General features: G+C 49.8%; 1 protein-coding gene across 1 annotated transcript in view; it reads left to right on the top strand.

Annotated features, from left to right (window-relative positions):
- The window catches only part of PPM1H (protein phosphatase, Mg2+/Mn2+ dependent 1H), a 246,962-nt gene that overhangs the window by 162,184 nt on the left and 68,779 nt on the right, over nt 1-15,999 (top strand). Inside the window, exon 5 of the mRNA XM_053661658.1 lies at nt 1,098-1,182. Within this exon, the coding sequence (XP_053517633.1) occupies nt 1,098-1,182 (85 nt within the window). The remainder of the gene's footprint in view (nt 1-1,097; nt 1,183-15,999) is intronic.

Here is a 15,999-nt window from a genome sequence, read left to right as displayed (position 1 = left end):
AGCCTCTCCTTCAGACGCTTGCTCTGGGAGACTGTGTGCGCTCAAAAGTCCCTGAGTCAGCAGTAGCCCTTGGGCACGTTTTTTGGAAGTGTGTGAATTCCATGGGCTTTAAGATGGGATGAGAGTGGATTTTCCTGGACCCAGGCTGTTACCCTGGGAACTCAGGGCCTCGGTCAGGCAGGCGCCCTGAGGTTCCAAGGAGCCTACAGATCGCCCGGGGATCTGACTACAGTCCAGATTCTGACACAGTGAATCCAGGGCGGCACCTGAGAGTCAGCATTTCTGACAAGTTTCAAGGCGAGGCTGGTGCTTCTGGCCCCAGACACTGAGAAACAAGGGTCTAGAACTGTACTGTCGACTACATTAAACATCAGCCCCTTGTGACTGCTTGAACATAAAGCTATATTAATGAAAATGACATAAAATAGAAAATTTCATTTCTTGGCTGCCCTGATTGCAACTCAAATGCTACATACCCACACATGGCTACCATATAGGACTGCACAGGTTAAAACATTCTGTTATCACAGAAAGTTCTAGTTGAGCCCAGGCTGGTGTGGCTCAGTGGATTGAGCACGGGCCTGTGTACCAAAGGGTCGCTGGTTTGATTCCAGTCAGGGCACATGCCTGGGTTGTGGGCCAGGTCCCCAGTAGGGGGCACTTAAGAGGCAGTCACACATTGATGCTTCTCTCCTTCTCTTTCTCCCTCCGTAAACATAAATAAATAAATAAATCTTTAAAAAGAAAAAAGAAAGTTCTATTGGCGAACAGTAGTCTAGAGTGAGCCTCTGTTTTCATCCTTCATTTATTCACTGAAAATCTGTGAGGTACCAGGTAGTATGCCTGGGGCTGAGCATTAATGGGAGGGTCCTGGGGGCAGGGAAAGTTCAAGTAAGCTCTCCAGAACGCGATGTTTTTGAAGTGCAGATGCCCGTGATGCGGTAGGGACCGGGGCTGGCAGCAGGGAGCTTTGCCGTGCAGGGTGGAGAAGGCCTCACCTGGGCGTTTCATTGGTGTTCTCAGCCAGCCTGCGGCTTTAACACAGAATCGGGGCACCTGTGGGATCGGCTGCTGACAATGCGTTTTCACCATTTCAGGGCCATAATCATCAGAAATGGAGAAATCATCCCCATGTCTTCGGAATTCACCCCCGAGACCGAGCGCCAGCGACTTCAGTACCTGGTAAGAGTCACGTAGGTTTGGCAGAGCGCCCCGGCGTCAGGGACGGCGTTGGGGCTGTTTCGGAGGAATGTGTCGCTGCTGACATGGAGCAGGCCCACAGCAGTCAAACGGCATATGGTGTGAACGCCCCCCCACCCCCCAGCACACATCCTGGCTCTGTGTGTGAGGGAGCCACCCCCGTGCATTTATTATGGTGGCTGGTTTTCTCCCATCTGCGGCCGGTCAAAGCCGCGGCATGTTCTGTTTCTTTTAATGGTGTGGTGCACACAACGTGAGGTGCGGTGTTGAGGAGTGCGGACCCCTCCTTCCGTAGCCGGCCTCGCCACTCACTCTAATTTAAGCAGAGGGGCTCGGTCTGAATCGCATCTCGAGAAGGATGGCAGGGCCGAGGTCCCGCTGACACGCCACTTACTTCATGCTCCGGTACCAGGTCTCTGTGGGAGAGACGCAGGTGTCTGTTTCTACCCTGAAAATAAATTCTGCATATAGATCGCTGTCTTTGGGATAAAGTCACGGGAGGGCTGTGGGGGGGTGTTTGTTTTTTCACATCTTGAGAATTGTTGCTTTACTTGAAGAGTTGAGTTTTCTGGAAAACAGGACAGACTTCCCTGCCCTGACAGGGGGTTAGACTCTCAGCTCAGTGACTCGGCTCATCCTCCTGGCTTCCTTTGGGTGGGGCATCTTTGGGGACTGACTGTGTGAATAGTTCTGTGGATGAAACAGTTTCTTGGCAGCTGGCTTTCTTTTTAGACAATGTAGCTAAAGCAGCGGCCCTCTGCTCTTGGAACAGAAAAGATCCAGTCCCCACGAGAAGGACTTTGTTCCTGCGTCTGAATTTCAGCACCTGTGGACGGCCAGGGTTGGGTTACTTGGGTCAGTTTAGACACTTTCGCTCAATTTTCTCAAGTCTTTTTGTTTGTTTTACTCAGTAACTAGCTGTGTTGCTTTGGGTAGTTATCTGGTATATAAACCAGCAGGAATCTAGAAGCAGTGGAAAACATTTCTGCGCTCCTTTACAGACTTTTGTTTTCTAACCTTTCTGTTGTCGTTTTCAAGCAGATCCACTGAAGCCTCTCCTAGGTGCCCTGACTCCCTTCCCTTCCCTCCCCTTCCCTCCCCTTCCCCTTCCCCTTCCCCTTCACTTCATTTTTTATTTGAGAGAGAAGGGGAGGGAGGGAGAAAGAGAGAGAAACATCAATGTGAGAGAGAAACATTGATCAGCTGCCTTGCACACAGATTGAGGACTGAACCTGCAACCTAGGCATGTGCTGTGACTGGGAATTGAACCAGCGACCTTTAGGTTTGCAGTTGACACCCAAGCAACTGGGCCACACTGGCTGGGGCTAGAAGCCCAGGCTTGAGAGCTCTTCATTTTCCTTGGTATTCGGGGCAGATGGGAGGGATACTGCAGCATCCATGGAGGGTCTTCATTGTGGTCCCAGCTCTGTTACTTGCCAGCTGGGTAGCTTTGTGCGAGTCTCTTAACATTTCCAGACCTCAGTTTCTCACTTATAAAATAGAGAGCTAGATTAGAGGGTCACCAAGGGCCGTAGATCCTCCAGGGTGTCTTCCAAGTAGAGTTCATCACAGCAGCCCCCCTTGCCACCTGTCTGATGTTCTCCAATCCATCTCCCACAAAACCACACAAGTAATCTAATCACAGCCCTCCTCACTTCCCTGCCTAAAAGCCTTTGGCTCCCCAGTGCACAGAACAGCATACAGGCCACACGCGGCAGACCCAGAATCGTGGGCCCCTCCCGCCTTCCCAGCATCACCGGGCTGCCGCCCCCACTGACACCACCGTGGGTCCCAGGCAGCGGCCACAGGCAGCGGTTTCCACTGTAGGACACACCGCGATCTCTCCAGCCTCTGTGCCTTTGGAAACTTGCCCTGCCTGGATGACCCTTCTGCTCTTCTCTGCCAGGAAAACTCCTCCTCATTCTTTGAGACCCCATAGCAAACGTCACTGCCTCCAGGAAGACGCCTGTGACCTTCCCAGGGGGTCAGTCCCCCGCACCCACACAGCACTGCGTCAAGGCCTTGCGGTGTTGTGCTGCTGGTTCCAACCCCAGTCCCGCCTTGCAGACCGAGTCCTGGAGGGCAGGCCCCTCACTTAGTCACCTCATATTGCCAGAGGGGGTGGTGAAGGGGGGGGGTCTGTTGAATGACTGCGAGGATGAACTGTATTCAGACTGACCTCTGCATCATCGCCGCTCAGTCCTCCCCCCTCCGCCGTCCCCGGAGGCCAGTCACAGCGCCCCGTCCTTCGCCTCCCTGCCTCGACAGCACCCTGTCTTCACCACCTCCTTGCCCCCCTAGTGGAAACTATTTCCTGTTTTCTTGCTGGAGGCAGTGGGTGATCACAGGTTCACCTTTTTTTGTTCTGAAACAGTTTCACATTTTTATGTTACCTGAATGGAACCAAAGCTCCCAGTGTTGACTTTTGAGGTCGGGTGGGAATGCTGACATTTGTCAGGTTCCTGGATATCAGGTGTCTGTTTTGAGATGGTTGGAATAAGATGTGTGCAGCTTCAGGTACCAGCTCTGTCACATAACTGCGCCCGTGATTTCAAGAAGACCCTTTACCGATCCCCAGTGCCGTCATCCGCAGTGGGTGTAGTACCTCAGAAGGCAGTGTAAGGCTAAAATGGAAGACTGCCTGCAGAAATCTTTTGCAGCACCTAGTACTCGTTCAGTTATTGGTTGTTGAATCCAACTCTTGCCACTTCAAATCCTGTTGGCCCACCAAGCACAGTAATATTTTTATCCTTGTTTTTACTTAGTAATCACTCTTGCCCCTGATCAGCGTCACTCACTTGGTGAAGCATCACCCCACAAAGCAAAAGATGGTTGGTTCCATTCCTGGTTGGGGCACAGGCCCGGGTGGCGGGCCAGGTCCCCGGCTGGGGTGGGTGAGAGAGGCAGCCAGCCGATCAACGTTTCTCTCACACATCGATGCTTTTTTTCCCTACCTTCCTCCCTCTCTAAAAATAAATAAATAAATAAAATCTTGAAACAAATCGTTGCTAATATTCCTAAGATTAAGGTGTATTTTGTGTCACTCTTGATCAGTGTGGATACTGAGTCTATGTGGATACACTGACTCAATCCTCAGAACTAAGTGTAATGTCTGAATTTCTAAAAAGTGGTAACACTGTCCCCATTCTTTGTCATCCTCACTCCTCAATAATAGAAGTTTCTCTGTAACTAAAACTTTTCTCCCCAGACAACAGGAGTGTAAGTGAACAGAACGGGAAATATCCCGGTGGTCGAACCTCCTGTTTTGTTGGGAGCCTAGGAACACATGCTGTGAGACGGACAAACCCGGGGGTGATGGTCCCGGGACCAGTGGTGCAAATCCCTGTGAAGTATTTGAATCAGAGGATTCATGGCATAACGTAACCTTGTGGCGAAGTCTTAAGTATTGAGAGAATTCGGACTTTTTAGGGTAAGATCTTGAAAATAATTCCAGCGGGAGGGACATGGAGTGTGATGTGGACCCTCCAGCCCAGCGCCAGCTGTGGGCCCTGCGGCCCGAAGCCCCTCCCACGGGGTCTCTGCATCTCCTGCTCCCGAGTGACGTGCTAGCAGCGCTTCCCTTGAGATGCGCGTGATGTGTTCCACAGTCGAGACGAGACACAATCCCACGGTGATGCAAAGTACGGTGTCTATCTTGTAATTTCGAGTGCATCTCATTTTACCAATTCTTTTTTTTAAATAGTTTTTCTGAACTAACTGTGAAACCATTTAGTGTGAGGATAGTTGTATCGTTTCTTAAAAAACTATTTTTTAAAGATTTTTATTTATTCATTTATTTTTAGAGAGGAAGGCAGGGAGAAAGAGAGGGAGAGAAACACCAATACATAGTTGCCTCTCGTGCACCCCCCACCCCCCACTGGGGGGACCTGGCTGGCAACCCAGGCATGTGCCCTGACTGGGAATCGAACCCGTGACGCATTGGTTCTCAAGACAGCGTTCAGTCTGCTGAGCCACACCAGCCAGAGCGGATAGTTGTATTGTTTATGTGATTTAAACAAGTTAGTACATACCTGGGAGGTTAATGATGTATTCTTCATTCTGAGGTCCAATTAAGTTTTATTTTTATGATGCGTGAAGAAACATTTATGACAGATTTATTAAAACTTCCAGGTCCTTCAAGACTTGATCTGAGAAGCTGCCTACAGTCCCAGGACTGTTTGACTTGTAGAAGCAGTTAATGATTTTCTTGGAGGTGGGGAGGGCTGAGAGCCCTTTGCACACGAACTATTTTGATCTACGTGGAAGAGGAATGTTCTTGGTATGCACAGTCTGGATTTGGGGGGATTGTAGAACTGGAAGCAAATTACAAGATGATGGATGTGGCAGGCACGTTCATTTTGTTTGGTCTTGCGTCCTGACCTCAGCGGGCCCTGCCTGCAGCTCTTGGGTGCCGTGAACCTTGTCTCGTGGATTCCGGGGCCAGGTGATCAATCAAGTCAGCCTGCGGGCTTGACGTGTTCACACAGAACATGGCAGGTGCGTGATGAAGGGGTCGGGACTGTGACTTCTGCCCCCGCAGCTAGGGAGGTATGACCATCCTGGAGTCATGAATAAGCCTTGCTCTTCTGTCGCTGGTTTTCTTTCTTTCTTCTTTTTTTAAATGTTCCCAGGGTAATCGAAACAAAACATTTAAGGGGCCCGCCAAACTAGACAGAATGTTTGATGGAGTCCAGGCCCAGGTGGGAGGGAAGGCGGTCTGGCCTGTGGGCATTTCTCAGCGGTTTTCTGCTGTGGCCTCCAGGAAGTCACCCCCACCTTTGCTTTCGGTGACAGCCAGAAATGGGTCTCCGTCAGGGACGCCTCTCTAGCTGGTAGATGTGAGCATGATGGCTCCCCTTCCATTCTGCTGGACATATTTTAAACTCTGATTTGATTACATTAAGATGTGCTAGTATCATCAGACCTTCACATAATGTACTTCTGTCCTTGTAGCTATTCCAGCCCTGCAGCTGTTTTTCATCAGGGGCGAAACCCAGAAGAGAGAAAAGCGGGTTTCAAATGCACGTGAGACACACGAGTGCGACATTATCTGAGGCGATTTCTCGCTGTGTCCTTGGAACTGCCCGCAACCTCCCACCCCGAGTCCTGGTCTGCTTGCCTGTCGTTTCCCTGGTGCTGGCCCCGGGAAGTGTCAAGAGTTATCTTCCCAAGAGTATATTCCTCACGCCTGAACTTGCTTTTAAGACAGGAGGCTATAATTGGGAGGGCGAAGTATGCCAGTGAGTAAAAGTGACTGACCAGCCAGCCCGACATCTCCCTTAACCTTGAGAGCGGGCGGCTGGGTCTGAGAGACCGGTGCTAGTCAGGGGGACGCAACTTCACTGCCACTCTGCTTCGCCTGCTGACTGAGTCACGGCAAAATAGACTCCAGCCCCCGCTTAACACCCCCTTCGCAGAACTGCGTGTGAGTTTAAAAATGTCTAATGAGAAAGCAGGAGGCTGAAGTGGTTGATGTTTTTCATGTTTACTATAGACCCCATTGTCCCAGGTGTCACAAAGAAGCGGGGGCAGTTTTAGAGCGTGCGGCTGGCCCTGCCCGGGGTTCAGAGACAGGGCTTCAGTGTGGCCGCCCCGGGAGCACTGCCTGGCTTCAGGGGAGACTCGGAAGATGCTGCCCATCACCACTTCCAGGTCCTTGATTGTGAAAAAGAACATCAGTGGATGTTCGGTTCATTCCAGGTCAGGTGGGGCCAGAGACTTGACATTGAGGCATCGTTTGAGGCATCATAAACCTACTGTGCAAAGCCATGAAAATGGATTCCACACAGCTGAATGACAGAATCATGAATATGCATCCCTAAATTTTCTTTTTTTAAAAAAATTGATCCTTCTGCAGTTGCTACATATATACAATGTTTAGACTCTCTGAAGCCCCTTCCCTGTTCCCACCACCCAACGTGCTGAGTAAAAAGTTGGGCACATAATGCCATAGGGTCCCTTCAGAATGGGTCTTGGTATAAAGAAGCAAGATAATACCATTCAGCCTTTAAGTATTTTAAACTTAAGCCTTCAGAGAGCCACATTGGATTCACTGGGGCTTATTAGGGCAAACACTTAGCTGCCTATAAAATATTTGCTGTGCTCCAGGTATTTCCTCTGTGAGCTCATTGGTATGAGAATCAGTGAGTTAGTATTTGTAATGTGTTCACCATAGTGCCTAGATCAGAGGCAAAGTTAAATCTCTTTGTTTTCAAATCTGTACAGGAAGAACTTTTTCTTGGCCATCCTGCTGTCAGGATTACTTCTGTGGCCTTTTATAAAATTTCTAAGTTCCAGCACTGGCTGGTGTAGCTCAGTGGATTGAGCGCAGGCCTGTGAACCAGAGGATCAAGGTTCAATTCCCAGTCAGGGCACATGCCTGTGTTGCAGGCCAGGTCCCAGCAGGGGACACGTGAGGGACAACCACCCATTGTAGTTTCTTTCCCTCTCTTTCTCCTCCCCTTCCCCTCTCTCTAAAGATAAATAAAATGTTAAAAAATTTATTTTCTAAGTTCAATTAGCATATGCAAAGAGATTGAAGAATGAAGGTGTGTTCTTTCATGCTGTCATGGGTTGTTCTCTCTTCAAATGAATGCCTTTCCTCAGGTTTTTACTTAGGAAGAGAAAGCAGTAGGCAAGTGAATACGGAAACCTTATATGTTTCATGTAAACGAATAGTTCTTATCCCCTATTCTGTACATTAAACTGTCGTAGAGTTGACACATCTAGCAATTGTGTTTAATATAGCCATTTGCATACCAGTTTCCATGTGGCTTGTTTATCGTAAGTTATAAATTTTACAATTTTAAAGTTATTTTAGGGGCCTGCTCCTTCCCTCTGGTTGATCACCACAGTCCCGTGTGAAATTTGAACGTGAACCTTCCTTCACATCCACATACACCAGACAGAATTTCATCAGTATTCAATTCTATCACAGCTATACACGCAGACTCAGTTCTTGTTACTTTGAGGCTTTTAAGGACACATTCAGACTGAGAGAATTCTTTATGAAGGACTTCAACCCATGGATATTTAGATCTCGGCCATTTCACATGTTTCCTTCGTTTTCTTAACCCCAAACAAAACGTGCTGTTTCTGCCCCGTGGACCAGGCGGTCCGCCCGGCCGTGGACGGGCCGTCGTCTCGTGTGGCCGGCAGCGGCTGCCCGGGGTTCGGCTGCCATTTCTCATCTCACTGCACTTGTGACCTTTGACTTTCTATCGCGATAAATCATCTTGAAATGGAAGGCTTCCAGCCCCCCCTCTCATATAATTTGAGGAGGTCTTTTCCCTCCTTCAGGGCAAGAAAGAGGATAAATTACTCAATTTTTTAAAAGATTTGTGTTGAACACTGAAAACCCTCATTTCGATAACTTCCTTTCAAATGTCGAGCTATCTGAACATTTGAAAAATTAATGCAGATAGAAGTTTTCTAGTTAGAGGACTTTATAGATTATTTCCTGTTACGGAATCCGAGTTCTCATTGAACACGAGTCTTACTTTCTATTTTCTGCTGATGGGAGTGGAAATTAGAACAACTATTTTGAAAAAGGGTTTGGCAGTCAGTCCCGAAGTCGAGTAGTTCCACTCTGAGGTGTGTCCCTAATCGAAGTGTGTACACGTGTTCACCAAGGGACCAGGGTGAGCGTCAGCACTGCCTGTCACAGACGGGACAGGAGCTGCCCCCCCCCCCGCTCCCAGAGAGTAGGACAGGTAAACAAACGGCCCATCGCGGGACGGAATGCTGTGCAGCCCGCCCGGAGTGAACGGGGGAAGCTGCACACAATAAGGGGGCTGCCGAGAGGGTTCCATGGAGACGGGCAAACTGGAAGTTAGGGCAGTGCGCCTCACTCGGGAGCAGCAGTGATTGGACGGTATCCTGGCCACAGGGTGCTGGTAATTTCCTATTTCTTGACCTGGATGCCAGTTACAGGAGTACGTTCAATTTGTGAAAATTCACCAACCTATACACCATGATACAAGCAGTTTACTGTGTGTGGGTATGTACACACACACACACACACACACACACACACACACACACTTTTTTATTGAAAAGTTTTTGTAGAAAGCACTTCCACTTTACTTAACTGTAAGTACCCTTTGCAGCAGAGGCCCTCCTTGGTTCCCCGCGGGAGCCCAAGGTGAAGTGGCAGGACAGGTTCCTCCGGAAGCCACACGCCCAGCTGCATGTCTGTCCCACACTGCTCTCTCCGAGGAGCAGCTCCCACGACCCTCCACACACCAGTCCGCCTCCCGCTTCCTGGCCTTGCTCTCGCTGTACTCGCCCCGGAGCCCTCGCCTGACCAGCCCCCAAGATTCCCGTCGGACTCTCTCCCCATTCTCTGCGCCTTAGTCCCGGGGGATCTCCCCATCTCCATGTGTGAGTAAGCCTTCCTCGCGTGTGTGAGCTCTGACCAGAGGGGTCCCTCCCTCCTTTCTTCTTTCCTCCCTTCCTTTTTCTTTATTTCCTCACCCAAGGACATTTTTAGGACATTTGATACCTGACTTAGGTATCAAACCGGTGACCTTTTGGTCTACAGGTTGATGCTCCAGCCGACCGAGCCGTGTTGGCCAGGGCTTCTTCTCTTATTCTTTGAATTCATAGTCCATGGTACCTTGCATGCACAAGACCTCATGTTAGTTGCACAAATTCCTTTGGCTAGATACCCCAAACCTGGGATAGTTTCCTTATTGGCTGACACCACTCACTGGCAAGCTGACAACTGGCAGCAGGAAAAAAATCATTGAAAAGGAAGAAGCATTTTATGTTCTCAGCAGGTGATTTTGAGTAAACTCAGAACCCATCTTTTCAGTGTTCGTAGGAGGCCTGGTGCTCAGTCCCCTTTCACGGCTTTTACATACACACATCCCTCTGTGGGACCCGGGTTCCTGCCTCCACTCCCCTTTTCTCCCTGCCTTCCAAGGTGCTCCAAGATCTTCCCCAGCCCCGGAGGGCGGAGGTCAGGTCCATGTGTTCTGGAGCCAACAGACCTGGCTGAAGGTTTCTCACCCGCTTTGCTCTAGCGAGAGGCTTTCTGGAAGGCTCCAAAAGGCGTCTCTTCTTCCAGCTTGTTCCCCTCCTGTTCTACTCCAGCCGCTCTGCAGCACGGAGACTCTCGGTAGGAGAAGGATGGGACCGCCTTGTTTCTTCCCAGTGCGGTGTTTGCCCCTCTCCCCTTCCTGTGAAGCCGGTGTCTGCCCGGAGAGGACAGTGCTCAGAAAAAGATGCGCAGCCCTCCTGCCCGGCTCCTGGTGTCCGGCCCCTTCTTGGCACAGAAGGGTACTCACTCTAGCACCCTTTCCTGAGAAAGGTTCTTCCCCCTTGTCACTGGCCAGAGGGAATCGCGTCTGGAAGTTTGTTCTCCTTAGCTGCCCAGACACTAAGTGACGAGGATACGTCCTCCTTTTGGCAGCCCCGTGTTCTCCAGAACCAGAGGGGGCCTGCCAGTGGTGTCGCCAGGGCAGGGGCTCCCAGCCTGCTCCCCCAGGGGCTGTCTGTGGCACGCACCTGAGCGCAGGTGCACCCCCAGCCCGTCCTCTGAGCGCATTCTGTTACCCGTCTGGGAGGAACAGCCTCAGAGTCGATGGTAGAAGTGGAGGTGCACAAAGCAGTCCAGTTTTTTTTTCCCACATGGGGCATGCCAGCACACTTTAAATCAGACTTTATTATAAACTGTGTTTCTAGGTTGGTAGTTAGCATGCTTATTAGTAGAGAAGATAAATGGTACCACTTAGATATTCTTAGGGTCATGGACTATTGTGGGAATTTTAAGTAGCACAGCGGTGCCCACCCATACACATGTGGTTTTACAGGAAGGAATCTATCAAATTATAAAATGTTAGCTAAATCCAAAATATGGTAATGTGTGTTCAAGTTTGTTTTTATGTGCCATGGACCTTCGTTTTAACCTTTCGAAAAGTTTGAAAGCCATATTGTGTTGTTTTGTAGAGTTTAAATAATCACACAACGCAGTTGTGTAGAGCAGGTCGGAATGTTCTGTGTTCATTCTTTCAGGAAATACTTATTTAGAGCCTTTATTGCATTAGGTGCTTTGACAGGCATGAGAGTGTAGGTAAGGTTTTAAAAATAACAAACATATTTAAGTATAGCTGTTATTAACTTGCATCACGTTGCAGATGTTTCTAACATATATTCAAATAGTATCATCCAAGAAGAATAAAATGTACCCCACATATCAGGTAAATAAGGGATGTTTAGGAGACTGTGCAGAGTTTTTCCTTGCGCCCTTCTTGGGTTTCCCCCCGTTGCGGCCCACGGTCTCCGCAGGCAGCATCCCTGTGAAGTGTGCATTGGCAAGGCGCCGAAGTCACAGGTACGTGCTGATGAGCCGCCCAGGTTCGAGCGGTGGAGGGAAACATGCCACAGTTGCCCAGGAATCTCACACGTTTGGAGTCAGGAATTCACTAGGTTTTATGGCTTAAAGGAACCTAACAAACTCCCACTTCCACATTTTCAGACTTTGAAGCGTGTGAGTAGGTTGCTTACTTTGAGTTAGCGGTAGAATCACCTTCCACATTCGAGATTGCACTTGAGCGATACCTCCCACGGCAGACCGGCACTACTGAACTCACACTGACCACGCGGTGCTGGGCAGGCCCCTGAGAAGGACCTCTGAGTCCCCCAGTGGTCAAGCCTCTCTGCTGCTGAGGACAGAGGCCTCTGTGCTGTCCTGTCGGGGGGCGGCAGGCCCTGGTCGGCCCTTCCCAGTGACTTCGCGTCCCCTCAGATGGTTGGAATAAGAAGGGGCAGTGGAGTTCTTCTCAGTAGTTCTCTAAAACCTCGTTTAAACACCAGGTTCTCAAAAAAAAGTTTTTTTTAGTGTTTTTTAAAGCAAAGGTAATTACCTTAAAGCAAAGGTAATTAATATTCAGTGGTAGAAATAGTCATGTCATAACATTTTGATGAGTTTGAGAGCTGTGCACATATCAGCCCCGTTCGTTTGTTGAAGCCCTAACCCGCCCTCCCCCTCTCCCCCCGCCCCCTATGTGCTAAATTCTGAGACGGGGCCTTTACAGAAGTAACGTGGTTAAATGAGGTCGTGAGGGGGTCCCTGATCTGGTGAGATTAGCGTCCTGGGGAGGGGAGAGGCTAGAGAGCTTGGTTTCTCCCTCTGGGCGCGGAGCGGTAGACCCGGTGCGGAGGTGGCGAGGAGCGGCAGGGAGAGAGCCCTCACCAGGCGGCCAGTCTGCTGGCACCTTGACCTTGCACTTCCCAGTCTCCAGAACTGTGAGAAGTAACTTTTTGTTGTTTAAACCCTTCGTTATTTTGATACAACAGCTAAGACCAGTTGTGTAAACTTTCGTAAGTATTGCACAAAAAGATACACTAATGCGCAGAAGTGCACTTGCCTTGCAGACCGACTTCCATGGCCTGTTATATTTTAGCATCTCCTTTTTCATTAGTCAGCCACCTATTTTCTCAACTTGTACTTAGCTCTTGAGTTGATTTTTGTCTTCAGCACCAACAGCTCCCTCAGTCGTGAATGTGGAAAGTGCTGGTAAGAAGGAGGCCTGCGATTAGGGTGTGGATGGCGATTTTGAAAAAAGGGTAGAAATAGGTCAGAGGTGCACATGGAACATGCAGATTCCGTGAGAGCCACGACTGTGGCAGAAAATACATCGTGCAACATGGGACGTGCGCTATGGCAATTAGCACGACAGGAAGAGAAACGACTGTGACACTAGAGAGATGGAAGGGGTGACCTCAGCACTAATGGGGGCTGAACGTTAGAGTATTTCTTCAGAGCTGAGGCGCCTTTTTTCCTCTTGACATGTCTGAGGCTGGGATATTTTACAGCTGATTGCTGCTGTCGGCCAGATGGCAGGCATGACGTGCACGTCATCTCCTGGGCATGTGCAAGCAGCAAAAGAGCAGCATCAGACTGGTGGGGTGGGAGTCCAGCAGCTCAGCAGGAGACCCTGCGGTCAAACACGAAGCGCTCTTTGAACCTTTCTGCATCCAAGTAGCTGTGCACAGGCAGGGGCTCGGGAAGCGTAGGTGAGGCTTGTTCCTCACATTCCCGAGGCGTGAGCCAGAAGTAAGCCGACTGGAGATCATCGCAAAGCTGATTTAAGAACTTCGCACCCCAGGCTTTTGAAGCTCGTCGTTCTTTTGTGGGTTATTTAAGATTTGCTGCATCACCAGTGCTCCCACGGAACACGGGCTACTATTGTGTGGAAAAGCGTGCGCGTGAATGGCTCAGAGCTGACAACTGACGGGAGCCAGTGGATTCTAAATGTGAAACAGGTTTGGAAAACCTTGGCCAATACACTTGCGCTTGTGTTTTCCTTTTTAAATACACATGATAGTGATAGATGATAAAGGTCTAAGTCTAAAGGAGCTCTGTCAAAAAGAATAAGATAAAATTTTATATTAGTAAGAAAGCATTGTACATAGTTTAAGTGGCAGACTTTTGCCCCTTGGAGGTTAATCAAACCATAGCGCAGCTCATAAAGGGCTCCCAGATTGATGAAATACAGTGGCCCTCTGTTGTAATGGGGAAGCAGGCAGTCTGTCGAGACCCCGAAAGGCTCTGTGTGTGAGGGGGCTACAGATGTCACAGTATTAAGGCCCCTCTGAGCCTGTTCGTCCTGGGAGGGCGAGGTGAGGTGGCCGCTGCTGACGGCAAAGCCGTGGAGGGGCCCCGGGCCACCCCGCAGACACCTGTCTCGGCAGGTCTTCCGCTGCAGCCGCCCGTGCAGTGCGCCCGGGTGTGAGGCCCCGATGAAGCAGGGCCAAGGAGCCCCATCGTTCTCCGGGTTGGAGGCAAACGAGCGTCTGAACTCTGCACGTTCACTCCTCCTAGTCACTGGCCTTGAAGAAACGTACTTGGGAATGACCTTGGCATCCCAACGCGTTTGTTAATAAGTCATGTGTGTCATGTATCTGCGTTTACACACACACATGCTCATTTATATACCGTCATCCTCAGTGTCTGGGGGGGACTGGTTCCAAGACCCCCGCGGAGGCTCCAGTCCTTACACAAAACAACGCAGGACCACGTGTACGGTGAGCATCTGTGGATACCGAGGGCTGGCTGTGTACATGTGTGTCTTATACAGAGAGCTGTGTGCCATGACACGGTGCACAGGTGCTCTCACACTCAGACACACACGTTGTTTGATCGCCTGCTTTTTACAGGTGGTCCACCCCTCTCTGGGTCCCTCCATGTTCTCCACAGCACCACGCACTGTAGGCGGCAGCACAGAATTCTCTGGCATGGATTTACACTGGTTTATCTAATCACTCGTGTTGTTAAGTGATTGCTTCTGGCTACTTGTCATAAAATACTGTGAGGAGCCCTCCGTGGCCAGGCTGTGCGCAGCTGTTCACTGTTGTTGAGCTGGACCCGCATGGGGCCTCGTTGATTCGGCTCCGTGTGGTCTGGGAGCAGCCAGACCACAAGCCTTTTGTTGCCCCCTTCCTGCTTTTTGGAAGTGTGTGTATGGTGGGTTAAAGGACCCACGGAAGGGTTCGGATGGGGGTATGGGTGTGACATTGAGCTCAGGCTTTAGAGCCACCCAGTCCTGGCCGATAACCCTGGGCGAGGTGACTTAACCTCTCCGGGCCTAGTGTCCTTGCTGGTGAACTGAGTCTGTGGCACATGCTTTGTAGGTTGGGGGGGGGTAGTAATGTTGGGCACATCAAATGTGTGGTGCGTAGTGACCGCTAAGTCAGTGCCAGTCCAGCCTGGGAGGTAGGGGTGAGATAGGAACTTCATGCTGATGCAGTCCTCGAGTTCTGCGAGGTGGTGGAACATATATAATAGCTACTTGTTTTGTTTTGTTTTCAATCCTCGCCCAAGAACTTGTTCCCACTGATTTTTAGAGAGAGAGAGAAACATTGATTGGTTGTCTCCCGTATATGCCCCAACCAGGGATCCAGCCCAGGCATGTGCCCTGACCAGGAATCGAACCCGTTACTTTTTGGTGTACAGGGCAGTGCTCCAACTAACTGAGCCATGCAGCCAGGATGCTGCTGCTCTCTATTGACTTTTTTATGCCTCTGTTCCTTAATGTTCATGGGTGGCCCAAAACAGACAAGGACGAGGTAGAAGCCCTGTGGGCACAGCTGGCTTCACGGGGTGTGTGACTTGTACAGTTACCCAGGGCCCTGCACTTAGCTTAATTCTCTGCTGCCACTGTCTTAAAATTCTTAGTTTTCAACGGAGGCTCCACGTTTTCATTTTGCACTGGGCCCCACAAATCGTGTAGCCAGAAATGTTGTTGGGAGGGTGAAATGAGAGCTCCCAAAGCACTTGGCATGGTAGTCAGGATGTAATAGGACTCCATGGTTATTAAATGGATATAATTATTTTCTTATGAACAGAAACAACTAGGATAAGTGCATTATAGACATTACTAAAATTGTGTGAGATAAATACATAGTTAATTCTATCATATAGATTAAAAAAAATAACTGAAGCCTGAGAAGTTAAGTAACCACCTAAAGTCACACAGCTTATAAATTATAAATGCAGGGCTTGGATTCAAATCTCAGTCCCTCCCACCCAAAGCCCACGCCATTGACCTGCGCTATTAAATATGAGTTCCCTTCCTTCCCTCCTATAAAACCCAGTATTCGAGTGTCCCTGATCCCCATCAGCAGCCAAGCCTCGTTCCTGGCAGAAGTTTCAGAGCCCCTCAGAGAGGGCCCAGAATTCCCAGCGGCCCCGGACCCTGCTGGGGCTGCAGCAGACAGTGAGGGCGGTTCCCTTCTCACCCCCAGGCCTGTCCCCTGTCACATTCCCAAGCCTGCTCAAAATCACTGGGTCTG

This window comes from Artibeus jamaicensis, unplaced genomic scaffold (assembly GCF_021234435.1).
Source record: "Artibeus jamaicensis isolate MK-2021 breed Jamaican fruit bat unplaced genomic scaffold, CSHL_Jam_final contig_233, whole genome shotgun sequence".
Classification (NCBI taxonomy): domain Eukaryota; kingdom Metazoa; phylum Chordata; class Mammalia; order Chiroptera; family Phyllostomidae; genus Artibeus; species Artibeus jamaicensis.
Note: the sequence above shows the minus strand (reverse complement) of the source record. Positions and strands in the feature narration are given on the sequence as shown.